The sequence below is a fragment of the Saccopteryx leptura genome, chromosome 7 (genome assembly GCF_036850995.1).
Source record: "Saccopteryx leptura isolate mSacLep1 chromosome 7, mSacLep1_pri_phased_curated, whole genome shotgun sequence".
NCBI classification, from domain to species: Eukaryota; Metazoa; Chordata; class Mammalia; order Chiroptera; family Emballonuridae; genus Saccopteryx; species Saccopteryx leptura.
The window spans coordinates 113,130,558-113,145,756 of NC_089509.1; the positions used below are offsets into that span (position 1 = coordinate 113,130,558).

The 15,199-nt window shown below is 42.0% G+C and overlaps 1 protein-coding gene across 1 annotated transcript; it reads left to right on the forward strand.

Annotated features, from left to right (window-relative positions):
* Positions 1-346: 346 nt before the first annotated feature.
* On the forward strand, positions 347-14,672 carry LOC136378437 (nuclear body protein SP140-like protein). Its single transcript, XM_066345380.1, has 5 exons — positions 347-471; positions 9,377-9,539; positions 10,639-10,807; positions 12,792-12,875; positions 14,046-14,672. The coding sequence occupies exons 2-5, from the start codon at positions 9,378-9,380 to the stop codon at positions 14,081-14,083; spliced, it is 453 nt and encodes a 150-aa protein (XP_066201477.1). The 5' UTR covers positions 347-471; position 9,377; the 3' UTR covers positions 14,084-14,672.
* The last annotated feature ends 527 nt before the right edge of the window (positions 14,673-15,199 follow it).

Here is a 15,199-nt window from a genome sequence, read left to right on the forward strand (position 1 = left end):
ACCTCCACAAGGTCCTGGGCCACATGGAGTTCCCCCTCACCTCATGTCAGCTCAAGACCTTCTTAGGAGGTGGCAGCAGCTGAAGACAGTGGATTCACAAGATGTTTTAGACGTCTCTGCACAAACAATAGGTTCCCTGGGGGCTGGTCCTGGTCCCCCTGGGCTTCTCCTTTCTTGGCTGTCCAGGTCTCTTCAGTCCTTGTCCCGCCCTCTTGCTGCCACAGGTCAGGATGCTGAGAAGGACTGTAGGGCTATTGGAGGGGAGAGACAGCATCTCACAGCACACAGAACGTTAGTTTCACTTCTCTTTCGTCATTTGGGTGGATCCCTTTCTGGTTGAGTTCACTCAAAACTACTTGCTCAGGGCTGGGCAGCCACAGTGCTACCAGAATCAGGACACCAGAGGATCAGAAGTTCAGGCTGGGCCTTGAGCCAAAAGATAACCAGTGGAGGAGGCGACCTCAGCACCAGGTCAGTCTCTGTCTCCCTTCCTCTAACTTTCTCTTGAATGTCTGTCTTTAGACACTCGTCTCAACCTTGACCTCAGTCCTGCTTTACAAGTACACTCAGGTGCAATGTACTGAAATGCAGGGATAGGTAATGAGGAAATCTGAGCTTTAACCTGCAGAGGGACAGCTGCTGGTGTGAGTGCAGCTGCCACAACACTCAGGACTCCTGTCTTCCAACCTGTGTTCAGCGGGCAGACCTGTCCCTCTTTTCTGTTGCTTTGAGGCAGAGATTTGTCATTTTCTCATGAGCTCTGAACCCTCTCGTTTCTTTCTAGCCTCCTCTGCCTTCACCCTGGATCATTTCAAAGAGGGTACTTTAGAAAATATAGGATTCAAGGCAAACAGATGACTGATTTTCAAACACTGGGTGCCTGGTCTCCTCCCTGACCTGGGGACAGTCAGCTCCGGCCTCTCCCATCTCCAGCTGGGGTCATGCTCCTTCTCCAGGGATCTTGATGTAAGGGAATAAAAGAAAAGGGAAGGACCAAGATGACAAGACTAGTGCAGGCTGAGTGTTTTCATGTGTGCGGTGATGTCCTGTTCTGGAATGGCTTCTACTCTAACCAGAAAAGGGCTAGAAACCTTTTCACTTTCATCACCACATGAGTCTTCTCTTTCCACTGCCTGTGTCCTACTGTATGGGGTTCACACACAATAATGTTTACACCATCCTCCCATCTATTGACTGACATCTGTGTATTTTCCAGTGGTTCCGTTTTCCCTAAGCCGTGCTGATAACAGGTTTATACCTCTTTGTTCTTGCGTTTACCCAAGTATTTGTCTAGTTTTAGACACCGCAGTGTGACATCAGGGAGGGTAATAGTGCTCACCTGTCTATAGATCCTGCCCGACTGTCCTTTAAATGGCTGAAGCACTATATTCTCCTAGCATTGCTGAAGAGCCATCTCCGCCCACCCGGACTTCACAACGTGCCACAGGACCAGGTGCATGTCGCTGATTTGAATGAAATGTTGAACAGGTCTTTGTGTCTATTGGCCATTTGAATCAACTCTTCTCCGAATGGCTGTTTTGTTTTAGGCCAGTGTTATCAGTTGAGGTGATTGCCCTTGCTTTAATAAGGGAGAGTTTGCTCCGTAGTCTGAACTTTAGAAATATGCTTCTCTGTCTTTTACTTGGTTTATGGTGACTTCTATCATAAATAAAGCTGGAAATTTACAGTATAGACTGGCCATATTGATTTTCTAGGGTAGGTACACCTGGTTATTATGAATACATGAAAGCAGTGCAAAGCTCTGCGGGTGATTTTCACGTGCACTCGCTTTAAACATAGTTCTTGTGTTCGTTAAGATGGCAGATTTGATCCTACCTGTATTTCAAAGATCGTTCCTTCTCCAACATGTCTATAAAGTTTTCACTCTTCAAATTTTGGGCAAAATTATTTTTTCATTAATGCAACTTTAACATTTATACTTTTATCTACTCCTTAATATTTTCATCCTTTTAGTTTTTTTACTTTCTGTTCGGAATGGTTGTCTCCAATTTTTTCTCCATGACAATTACTTTTATTTTGGCTTTTTTGATTCTTATAATTTCTTATTTGAAAATTTTATTGTTTCTTTGGCATGGGTGGGTGAAGGACGGGACTCTCAGCTTCCCTCAACAGCTCTGTAGGCTCGACTTTAACCACATTTTGTTCTTTAATGTTTTTGTTACGGAGACAGAGAGAGACAGACAGAGGGACAGATAGGGACAGACAGGAAGGGAGAGAGATGAGAAGCATCAGTTCTTCATTGCAGCTCCTTAGTTGTTCATTCATTACTTTCTCCTATGAGCCTTGACAGGGGGGCTACAGCAGACTCAGTGACCCCTTGCTCAAGTCAGCGACCTTGGGCTCAAGCTGGTGAACCTTGCTCGAACCAGATGAGCCCGCGCTCATGTCAGCGACCTCAGGGTCTCGAACCTGCATCCTCCGCGTCCCAGTCCGATGCTCTATCCACTGCGCCACCGCTGGTCAGGCACCACATTTTGTTCTCTATCAGCCCTCCTGCACACTGTCCCTTTATTACATAAGTGTTCGTGTGGGATCAGGTGTTTCTGGGATGTCGTCCACGACCTCTGGGCTATCTCCCAGACTGGCCTGTCCGCAGTCTGCTGTCTGCGCTAGCATCTGCCCTGCACCTGTCCTGGCGCCTGGTCCCTCACTCATTCTGACCCACAGTTTCCCTTGCCCCGTTGGCACCACCTTCACGGGGGAGGGGGGGGATTCGTTCTTTAGGTGTCTGAGACTGAATATCTGGGCATCTGAGGCTCACTTTGAAGGCCCCACCTTCTTCCTGTCGGTGTTTCTGAGACGCAGTGTCTAGTTTGCCATCCATTTCCCTCTGCTCTGTGGTGCTGCCCCGGGCTCTCTGCTCCGTCCCTGCCCGGAGAGCCTCTCCTCCTGTCACACTGACTGTCACAGTGAGCACGGCTCCGTGTGCGCCCTGACATCTGGTGTACCTCGTCCCACCCTCCTTCCTCCATCAAAGTGTCCCAGCCCTTTGCATCTCCAAGTCAGCCTGTCAGAATCGTTTTGCGATGTTTTTTAGGATTGCAAGTAATCTGTGCAGCCATCAGAAGTGAACTGACATTTTTATATTGTGTTTTCTATCTCATGAATATGGCACATGTATATTATCAATATTAATTTAAAATGTTTTCTAATAGCTTTACAGCTTTCTCCCTAGAGGTTTTATACTCATTATGCTAGATTTATTCATAGATCCATTATGCTGTTAAATCTGCATAATTTAAAGTCAACTTTCTACCTGCCTGCTACTAAGATATAAAAACAAATTTAACCGTTTCCACTTTCTGATTTCAATAACTTACAAGGTGATATATGTAAACTTATACAATGTATATATATAGTGACAATTTTGTCTCTTCATTATCCCTTGTCCTTACACTTGTTCTCTGTTTCCCTCACCCTACTGTGTTGGCCGGGACTTCCAGTATGTGGTGACCACAGTTTGATAGTGACCTGTCTTCCTGAGCTCAGTCCCACAGGGAACACTTCCTCCGGTACCATCAGGGATGGTCTTTGCTGTAGATGGTCTGTTTTCATATGGAAACTTGCACAGAGTAAAGAAATTGTGTAGTTGACTTCTGATATTTTCAGTGGACCAGGTGTTCCTGACTGTTTTTGCTGTTTCCACAGAGATTTTTTTTAAATCAACAATTGTTTTGGAATAATTTTACATTTGCAGCAGAGCTGTGAAGATAGAGTTTCTGTGTACTCACACCCAGTTTCATTTCCTGTGATGTTTGGGGTGAAATGTAGGCCTGCAGTGAAGGCAGGAGCTTTTGGAAAGGATTTCTGTTTGCTGCCGCCGGGAACACAACGCCTCACTGGCCTGGTCTGGACTCCCGCTGGGCTCTCCGCCCTGCGTGGACTGGACTCAGTTTCTGTCCCTCTTGCAGTGAGGTTTATCAAACCCAAGGATCTGATTCACTGGGATCAGCAAATGCCCTGACGTCAGAAGGGGCTTCTGTGCTCCCACAACTCCCTGTTCTCCTTCCCCTTGGCTTTTGCATAATAAATCCTTAGAGCATTTTCACTCATAACAGTTAAGTGCTTTTTCCAGCTTTCACGTTTTATCCACAGAAAGCGAAGTCGCATGTGGAGGCTGAGTGCACTGGGTTTGTTACGCGCTCCCCACTGCACCTCAGACTGTGGTCGCTGACTGTGGGGGTCGTGGATTCATGGTCAGCTCTCTGATGGTGGCTTGGAATTCGGTTGTGGTTCATGAAGTTTTTCTCTGATTGTTTCTAAGATTTTTCTGTTAGCATTTTATTGTGATGTGTCTCGACATTTTGTTTGTTTTGTTTTTTCCATTTTGTATTTCTTCTGTTGGGATTGTCAGAGTTTCTTAAATTTGTGAGTTGATGTCTTCATTTGTATTGAAAATTCCTCAGACAATACTCTTCAAATAGTCCTTCCGCCCTCCCGTCAACAGCTCCCCTTCCTTTTCTAAAGCTCATAGTGTAACTTATATACTGCTGGCTCCGTCTCACATATCCCTCGCACTAATATTGAATATTCCATTTGAACATTACTGAACATTAGTTGGATATCTTCAGTTGATCTGACAAACTTCCACCTTGCAGATTCACTAATTACATCTTGTTTATAATTCAATCTTCTGCTAAATACTTCCACTGAGCTTAATTTAAGACGTTGTATCTCTCAGCTTTGAAATATTCATTGATTATTTTCTGTGCATTTCTATTCTCTAATGAAATTTTCTTTTCTCTTTTTTCATTTATTTCCTTGTGAATTTTAATCATTATGTTTGTGTGCTCACTTGTAGCTCTAGCCTGTATTATGTCTTTTTACTGTTGGTTTTATCCAATAGTTCTACCTTTTGATAGTAATTAGTTTTTACTGAATAATAGCAATTTTATATACAAGACATGGAACCTCCAGATTTTGATATCTTCCACATCTGAGTGGTTCCCCTCTTCTCGGTTAGTCAGCTAAAGTAATGAGGTTGATTACCTGAAACAAAGTAGGGCCTAGATAACACGGGATCAAACTGGTTGGCATAGATTTGTTTATAGATTTCTTTGATTTTTATTTGAATAAACCTGCGATCAGTTGTGATGATCCCACTTTCACTTTTAATATGGTAATTTGTGTCTTTTCTCTTTTTCCTTTATTAGCCTGGTAAAAAGTTTATCAATTTTGCTAATCTTTTCCAAGAACCAACAAGAGGTATTGTAGATTTTTCTCTGTGATTATCTTAGTTTCAATTTCACTTATTCCTTTGAAATTAATTTCATTTTATGTTCTTTTTTCTATATTACTTTTAGATTTCTCTTTTTTGTGTTATCTTTTATTTCTAGTTTCCTACATGGGGAACTTAGATTTTTCTTTTAGATATTTATTTTCTAATATATGTATTTCAAGGTATACATTTCCCACTAATCCCTGCTTTTTCTGCATCACCAAAATTTGATAAATTGTATGTTTAATTGTATTTATTTCAATGATTTAAAATTTTTTATTGAGAGTTTTTCTATTACTCTCATGTGACTTAGACGTGTAGTTTTTGATCTCTAAATATTTGAAGAGTTTTAATCTATCTCCCTGTTACTGATTTCTATATAGTTTCATTCCTTTGTTGTCTGAGAACATACTCTTCATGATTTCTATTCTTTATGCTAAACTGAGTTTTATGATCCAGAAATTGGTCTTACTTGATGAAGGTGAGTTTCCCTGTCATCTGGACTGTGTGTAATTCAATGTTGCTGAATGAAGTGCTCTATAAATACCAAATATATCATGTTAGTTGACAGTAATGTTCAAATGAACTATATCTTTGTTGATTCTTACCCTGCTAGAACTAAAGGAGGTATTGAAGTATCAAACTCTAGCAGTGCCCTTGTTCATTTCTACTTGTAGTTCTTCTCATTTTTATCTTCCATTATTTGATGTTATGTATGTAGGTAAATGCAGGTTAAAGATTGTCACATCTTCTTGGAAAACAAACCCGTCTTTCATGTATAATACCTTATTTCTCCTTCCTAATTTTTCTATTCTGAATCTTCTTTGTCTGGAAATAATATACCTACTCCATCTATATCTTGAATAGTGTCAGCATGATATCTCGGTCTCCATTTTTAACATAAGTCTTTTCATTCAAAGATTTATTTCCTGGACAAGATACAGTTTTTAAATTTTCAGTCTCTTTAACTATCTCTGCTTTTTAATTGGAGTATTAAGACCATTGACATTGCAAGTCATTATTAGTATGTGAATTAACATCCGTCAGGTTTGTAACTCCCCTCTATTCCTTGTATTTCTTCTTTGTTTCTTCCCCTGTGCCTCTTTTTCTGCCTCCTCTGGATTCATTTAGCAACTACATGATTTCATCTCATTCTTTGATTAACATATCAGTTTCACACCTTTGTAAATATTTTTAGTGTTTGCCTACAGGTCATAATAAGCATTTGATACCACTTCATCTAGAGCGCAGGTGCCTTATAACAGAGTATTTTTAATTTCTTCTTCACATCCCTGTGACATTGCTGTCATTCATTCCAATTACCTCTATGTTATAATCATCACCTGTTTTCATCTGACCTGTTTGGTCCCCTGCTAGCTGCCATCATCTACTTCTTTTTACTATCTCCTGGGTTAGCTATACTGGTTTTTGATTTTCGTGTCTTCATCATTACTGGTTTATTTCTCTGTTTTCCTGGAATTGATCCTAGTGTGTTTTTAAAGATAATGTGTGTGTGTTGCTGAATATTAGTCATTCACCGGATAAAAATATAGAGATAGATAGATAGATAGGTAAATAGATAGATGAACTTGAACCATACTAAATGAGTTAGAAAATCTTTTCATGATATTAATATATAAAACATATGTGATGTAGGAAAAAGAGGCATATAATGTAGAAAAATTAATGATGAAGTTATAAATATAGGTAGATGAAATTAAATCCCTACAAAGAATTTAAGGGAGAATACGTGCACAGACATTAAAATGGGTTATATAGAAGGTGTGGATAGAGTGATATGGATGGACAAAGAAGTGATGTTGTTGGAAACAAATAAAAATTAAAGAGTAACATATTAATTGCATAAAAATTTAGGAGCATGTATGAAGTTGCATTTTAAAACAGATAGATAGATTATATATAGGCATAAAAAATGTTTATAGAAACATTAAAAATAGATATTTGGCCCAGGCTGGTTAGCTCAGTGGTAGAGTGCGTAGCCGGCATGTGGCTGTCCTAGATTTGATTCCTGGTCAGGGCAAACAGGATAGACAGCCATCTACTTCTCCACTCCTACCCCTCCCCTTTCTTTCTTTCTCTTCTACTCCTGTAGCCATGGCTCGATTGGTTTGAGCAAGTTGGCCTTAGGCATTGAGGATGGCTCCATGGCCTCCACCTCAGGTGCTAAAGAATGGCTCTGTTGCTGAGCATTGGAGCGATGGCTCGAGATGAGCAGAGCATTGCCCCCTAGTCGGCTTCCCTGGTGGATCCTGATCAGGGTGGAACAGTATTCTGTCTCTCTGCTTCCCCTTCTCACATTAAAAAAGGAAGAGAGAGAGAAAAAAGAATAGATATTTATTAAGTAATATTTCTCAGCCCAAAGTCGGAAAGTATTTTGATTGACTGGGTTTGATGTGGGGTGTTGGACAGGGGACAGACTGACAGGAAGGGAGACGGGAAGCATCAGTTCTTCTTTGTGGCACCAAAATTGTTCTTTGATTGCTTTCTCATATGTGCCTTAACCAGGGTGCACTCCAGCTGAGCCAGAGACCTCTTGTTCAGGCCAGCAACCTTGAGCTTCAAGCCAGCGGCCTTTGGGATCAAAGCAGTGACCATAAGGATATGTCTATGATCCCATGCTCAATCCAGCAACCTAAGAATTTTGAAACTGTGTCTTCCGCATCCCAAGCCAATGCTCTGTCCACTGCTCCACCTCCTGGTCAGGCCAGAACAAACTCTGATCATCTAACACTATGGATGATAAGCAAAACAAGTCAGACACAGAAGCACACATGATATACTATTCCATACGTGAAATCCAGTTACAGGCAACGTTAACACAGGGTGATAGAAATCAGCTATGTTTGCCTCTGAGAGGTGCCTGGCTCCAGTTGGTCAGAGTACTATCGAGAGATTATTGCCAGTTCTTCGTTTTTCAAATAACACGTTAGTTTCAGCACAGTGTCTCCCTTTCAATCTCCACCATCATGAAGATTCCGCAGGGCAGGGACCCTGGCTGCTTTCCTGAACACTGGAAGCATCCTTCACCTACCTCTTTGCTCCTGTGACCCCTGTTTTATTGTTGAAATCTTTCATATGCTCGCTGCTTTCTGCCAATCGCTTTGCCACTGTGAAACCAATTTTATAATTATGATTTTTGTGGCAATTATAATGAGAGTAGATAAATGCTTCTTTCCAATCTGCAATTCATAACAAGAACCTAGTTTTTATAGAATTTGACACAGTAATGTGATATTATTAGTCCCTGCTACATATTGGATACCAGAAACAGCCACTAATTTTCTTCTGGATGAAAAAGGAAGCTTAGGAATCTTCATGACTTTTAGGAATACAAAATGTCTATTAAAACATTCTTTTCAGAGCCATAAAATGATCAACTGAGAAGCAGAATTACAGACTCAGGTTACACTTACTTTCACAGGAAATAGCAGTCATTCAGATGCCTAAAAAGATTCATTGCACACAATAATAGAACAGACATTGTTAATAATAATAATAATAATAATAATATACAACATATTATCACAAAGCAGAAATCCCAGGAGAAATGATTTATATTCTTGTGAAATTTCAGTTTATGCTTTATCATATAATTATTAAACCACTCCTTATTAACATTTATGAACAACTTTTATAATTCAGGATGGTGTTTCTCTAAACTGCTTTATGTCAGAGAGGGAGCACCTTGTTTTTATTTTTCTAAGATTTATTTTCTTTAGTTGTTAATTATGATGCATTTTTAAGGTTAGATTCTATAGTTATTTTATTGTTTCTTATTCCTTTGTGGATGACCTGTTTACTCTATCTCACTTTGGTGCTATTTAAAACGTTTTCATAAAAACATCCAGATAGGTTTAGGACAAACTAACTTTACAATAGCTTTTATCATAACAAACTGGAATTTTTAAATACTACACATGTTTTTCTTACCCCCATGCTTTATTTTATTATAGCTTTGTCTATTGCTTCAATTCCGTTTGTTCTCATTTCTACTCAAAACAATTTATTTTATATATATTGCTTCTCCACAGCCATCTGTCTATATAAAATGTTACAGCCTCCACAAGAGTGTCATAAAGTTGGTAACCCTTTTATCGTGGTGTCTTTTCTCCCTAGGATGGCTGCAGAAGACCAAAACGTAGACAACAGACTTTTCTATGACATTACACTTAACTTATTCAAAAGCCATAAGGAAGAGATTTCAGAAGCAATAAAAACAACATTTCCTTTCCTTGAATATCTCCGTGACCATAGATTGATCAGCGATGAACTGTATAAAGTAAGTGAGGTTTATTATGTCACATTCTGGTAAACCAACCTCAAATTAAGTTATGCCTAGATGTCCTGGAATCAAAAGTCAAAGCACAATTCGGTAACTGAAGAGTCTGCTATGATAGAGGGTCTTCTCCAGTACTGCTGTGAGGGTTCCTCTGAGGTCAAAGGGAGAAGAAAAGCAGGCCTTAACTAGAGATAATCTGGTTTATCTGAATAAACAGGGGTCCACAGTGCCCCCTAGAGGTGGGTGAGTAGTACTAGAGATAAGCTTTATCTGAAGTGGGTAGTCTAACTAGGTGAATAATGCCTTGGAGAAATTAAATATACAATATAGCATAAACTAAGAATTAAATGTAATTTTAAAGAATGAATGACAAAGTTTAATGATTTAATTGAATAAAATAAGAATTGACACACCATTTCATGGCAGTGAACATCAACTTAAATACTTAGATCTGAGAACATTAAAATCCAAAGAGAATTGTCTTGTTAGGACAAATTGAAAAGAAAATGCTTAATATTGTTTTTCCAAAAATTTTTCAGTTCCTGTTTTTGTTTTTTCTTTTAGTATTTCTAGAGTCTTGGAATTTAGGTTAACTTTAGAAAGAGCCAGAGGTGGAAATACAGACATGTCAGTCTCCTTCCTTATGAACAGGCTTTCTTCATGGCCGAGTTCACAGAAAGGTGCAATCTATCCCCTGAGTTCCCTTGAGCTCTTCAAGGCTAAGTCAGTCCTGGGGAAGGGACAAGAGTTGTCCTGACAACAGAACAGCAGCTCACCACCTACCAGGTCGATTCCTCAAAACATGTGGCAGGGTCTGACAGGGCTACATGTCACTGAGCTTGAACCCATGTTGTTCTTCACATCTGCCCCTTCCTGCATCTGATGTACAAAAGTGAGGAGATCAGTTCATTAATGGATATTTTCAAGGAGGGGGCCGTAGTTGTTTCACTAATAGCATACACATAGAGAAGTTCTAAAACAGTACCTGAAGAAATACCTAGGTGGGAACACTGTAATACATTAACAATAAACCCCTTTCTAGGGCTCTTCTGTCACTTGGATGTCTGCATTTATATTTTCCCCATTTGCTATTTCTAAGGTATCTCTAGAAAATTATAAAGGATGGAGTACTCTACAAGCAGTCATATACTATATTCTCAGTGAGCTGGAGAAGACATTTGACCCATCTTATCTGCAAGTAATTTTCAGGAAGGTCATCAGGAAGCATTATCCTGGTTTAAATTGCTTATATAGAATGTTTAAAAATGGTAATAAGGTTTTATTATCTACTTTTGGGCAAATTCTTTTTCACGTGTATATTTTCAGTTCTTACGCTGGGTCACACACCGTGCTGGGCTGTGGGGATATAACCGTTAACAAAACACACAAATCGTGAGCCTCTACGTGTTTAGGATACAATAGCTACAGTGCAGCACCCATTTGGAGGTCTGCCTAACGAGGCTGGTAGACTCACGGGACTACCAGAGCCACAGTGGCATCAGATTACTTAGGACAAGTGACAGGAAACACTATATGACGACTGGGCAGCATCAGTTGCTGCTCTTCGGTGGGACTCCTTACAGTTGTCCACAGAGCAGTCCACCAAGTTGACTACCACTTACCTCGAATGGCAGCTTAGCTAAGGATACAAAATCCACCCTAGCCTAGCAGCGCCATGCTCATGGGAGTCAATGTCCAGTGTAACAACTTTGTAGTCATAACTTTCAGGGTAGCACAAGGGACAGCCATCATACAAGGGTTACCACATTGGAGGGGGAGCAATATTGCCTTATAGTTTATATCTAGTTCCTCCCAGGCTTTATCTAGCAACTGTCACTGGTCATTTTAAACTGTAAGCCCAGTGTTGGCCTAGTAACAAGGAAGAGAGGCCACCTTCATCAGGTGTTCGGAGTAATGAACAAGAAATTTAATTCAAGGTCCAATGTGCTCTTATAGAAGAAATGGTTTTATTAAGTCCTTCTCTACAATAAATGCATTCAACAATCAAATAACCACAGAACCTATTGCTCTGCCAGAGATGATTTTTGATACTACACAGAATTACTCATTTGATTCCCTACTTACTTCCTGAGAAGCCATAGTTTTATACATTTAATTGTTTTTTGGTAAAGAAAATGTCCTACAATAATTTTTTTTGACTTGCCTAGAAATTTTTTTCTTTTAACACAATTTTGGTTTCAAGATCTCCAAGTAATGTGGGAGAGAGAAGTCACAAGAAAAATGGCTGTATGAACTGGGGATGCACATGCCACAGGGGCGGGCATAGAGCGTTCCAGGTCCCGTGTGTCCGCAGAACAAGGGCAGATGGCATTAATCTCAGAGTGAGAAGCAGACTGTGTGAGACGGTGCAAAGGGGAATAAATTGAAAGCTGTGGCTTCTAAAGCTAAGGAATCTGAGGTTATTTACTACACAGTAAAGAGCTGGTAAAGGTTTGTAAGCACAGGTGCCTTGCCCCAGCAAGTACCCCTGCCAGCAGCCCTGAGGCATCTGAGCCCACTGCTTCCCTCTGTCTCCTCCCTGGACTCCCTACAGAGACCTACCCAAGGAGTTTGGGTGATTTCCTTCCTCCGTGTGTGTTCTGGGTCAGCTACAGGCAGAGGCTCTGGGCTGGTGCTATGTTCTCCCTCTCTGCCAGCCTCCCAGGTCCCTGTGCCACTATATTCAGTCCCTGCTTGTGACTTCAGAGAGTGTCCTTCCTCCTCCTGGGATCTGCGTGGTCCTGGGACATCTGTCTAGTTGCTCCATGTCCTCTGTTTGCCTCTTTGGGAAGCACTCATCCTCCCTGACTCAATTAAGCTAAAACCCTCTGTGGTGCAGCCACATCTCTAAAATATTGGAGTATTTTCTCTTTTACACAGGTGCACTCCCAAGGAGTTCCTTACAGATTGAACAGTCAGAGCAAACACAGTCTAAGATAAATAGCACATTATTTATTTTCATACACACTTTCTCGAGCACTTGATGTTGTCCCACGATTAACAAGCTCACGACCTCTCTGTGACTTCTTTATCCTAAGACTTGAGGGGCTCCAATATGCATAGGAATTGTAAGGGCTCCCTTGTTGTGGGTGCTCTTCTGTCAACAGGATGATAGAACTTTACTTTGAGAATTCCTATCAACTGAGCTCTGAGTGACCCAAGGGCTGGAAATTCCTGAACTTGTAATTTAAGATGATGTCACTGTTCTCAGTGATGATCTCTAATTGTCTTCTCCTCTTCTTCTGTCTTCAGAGATACCAGACAAAAACTTTTTCCCAGAAAGCGATGAAGAAGAAAAGGAAGAGCTCCCCAACATCCCACTAAGCCTTGAACAAGGTTATTGCAAACACATAAAATCCAATTCTCAACTCCTACTAGGAAAGGATTACGGGAGGTGGGATCTGAGTCTGACTGAGGATCAGGGAAGAACTGTTGAGCATGGAATGGCAGGGAGGGTGTTGGTATGAGCATCTGACCAGGGCCTGATCTCAGAGGAACAGCTCTGATGAGACCATTGGACAATAAACAAGACAGAGGAACGAGAACCCAGTGTGTCAAGAAACCAGGTTTAAAGACAATGCTGACCCGGCAGTAAAGGTGATCTGGAAGGACCTGTAGGAGGAGATTAGTGTGAAGCTGGGAAGGGCTGGGAACTATGGGCACAGGGTCTAACCAGAAGGAGAGACTTGATGGAAGAAGAAACTGATTTAAACATGGGGGATGTTGATCAGGAGCAGAAATACTCGAGGAGATGGGCAGTCACACAGGGAGAGAGGCGAGGAAGTGGTGAGATGTGTTTGAGGGGGTGTGGGTGGGTACTTCGAGAGAGAGGAAGAAGGGGGGCAATAAAAGATGGGGTAAAGGACACAACAAAACAACCACATTGCTAAGAGTCACCTACTGAGCATTTGCTCTGGCAGCTCTGGGCTTAGTGCTCACCGCTGCCTTGGGGGCAGTATCACTCTCCACCCATTCTCAGAAAAGAAGCCTGAAATCTAGGGAAACCATGTGTGTGGTTGGCCTGTGGTCAAAAAAACAGGATGAACCCAGAACCTGTGATCTTATCAACACACACTCAATCCTCATAGAAAGACTAACAAGACAGTAAACAGGAGTGCAGAGGGGGGTGTGGTGTGAAGAGGGGTGGAGACAAGGAGACATCACTTTGCAGGAAGTAAGGTGAGGCCACCAGACAAGGGCAGTTCTAAGGACAGAAACAGGCTGACTATGGCCACGGGTGACAGGAAGAGTCATCACCAGGTTCTGAGTGGCTGGTGGATGATCTCAGTGAGAAGGCTTGACTGAGGCTCGGGGTGCAGCTGAAGACCAGGGTCAGGGTTGTGTCCAGGATCGGGGCCAGGTGCGTCCTCCTGTCCAGATGAGCTCTACACTGATACCCGCAGGGCAGGATTTCAGGTCCCACTTTGTAAAGGAGAAAATGGGATTATGGGAGATCAACACAGCACATACTTCAATATCTGAAATAAACTTGTTTTGTTTCCCCAGGAACTGGTGAAAACCTGAAGCAAACTCTGAACCCTTGACCTTGTATGGTTTGACAAACCCACGTCACCACTATAACTTCAGTTAAAAACAGAAACTAAGAAACACCGACTTCCTTGCAAAAGATCCGTCTCGTCTTATCTTTGTCTGTTCCCGTTGCCTGTTCTGTGATTCTTGTCCCTTTCTGCAATGTGCTGGGGGAGGGCTGCTTCCTATCTGTACTGATTGTCCAGAAAGGTCAATGTCTTCATCTGTGATTTCTCCAGGGACTCAGATGACAGAGTCTTGGTACTGTGGGTCCCTGATGGGACCGCTCCGTGGTACTCTTACATGCAAAGCCTGCTCTCTCACGACAGCCTGACCTGCATGTTTTTCCTGAACACCTGACTGCACAGTTTTTACCTCTGTCTTGCGTGAATCTGCAGTGCTTTCAGGTCACATCCAGTGGCCAGCACTGCAGCGAGAAGAGCATGTCTCTGCTGGGTCAGGGTACCCTGTGTCACTCACACAGGACCATCGACACCGTGTGACTCCCATGCAGACTCTTCTCCATCCTCCTCGGGGCAGCGGGTCTGACGCTGTCCCCAAATGCCTGAAGGGCACATACAGGAACAGCTTGATGTTTCTGTCTCTTTCTTCCCTGTTTCCTTTCTGCTCTCTCTAAAATCGATAAATGAAAATTAAACAACAAAACAAACTACTATTTCCTTGGTTAGGTCATTGTCCTGAAAAAAAAAAGGGGGCTTGCAGGTGTGATCCCTAATCAGGGCACATACGAGAACCTCAGAGCACAGAGGTGGCCATGCCCAGCTGAGTCCTTCATAGCATGTCCCCAGCCCGGTGCTCAGACCTACCAAGCTCTGCTCAGCACTCGGGGCTGACGCTGGAACCAGTGGAGCCACTGACTGCAAGAGGGGAAGAGAGAGAGAAGGGGGAGAGGGAGGGGAAGAAAAGCAGATGGTGGCTCCTCTTGTGCGCCATGACCAGGGATCAAACCTGGGACAGTTGGTGCCGGGCCAACACTCTATTTACTGAGCCAACCGGCCAGGGCCCCAACCTAAGTTTCACACTAATTGACAGACAAAGGCTGAGACAGAGATGAGGTTAAAAATACAAACTGTCTTCCTAATAGAAGCTGGATCAGCAGACATACGGTA

Coding starts and splice junctions, on each gene's coding strand:
- LOC136378437 (XM_066345380.1), top strand. CDS start 9,378: ATGGCTGCAGAAGACCAAAACGTAGACAACAGACTTTTCTATGACATT. Junction 10,808..12,791: donor ATATAGAATGTTTAAAAATG/GTAATAAGGTTT, acceptor TTCTGTCTTCAG/AGATACCAGACAAAAACTTT. Junction 12,876..14,045: donor CCCACTAAGCCTTGAACAAG/GTTATTGCAAAC, acceptor TTGTTTCCCCAG/GAACTGGTGAAAACCTGAAG.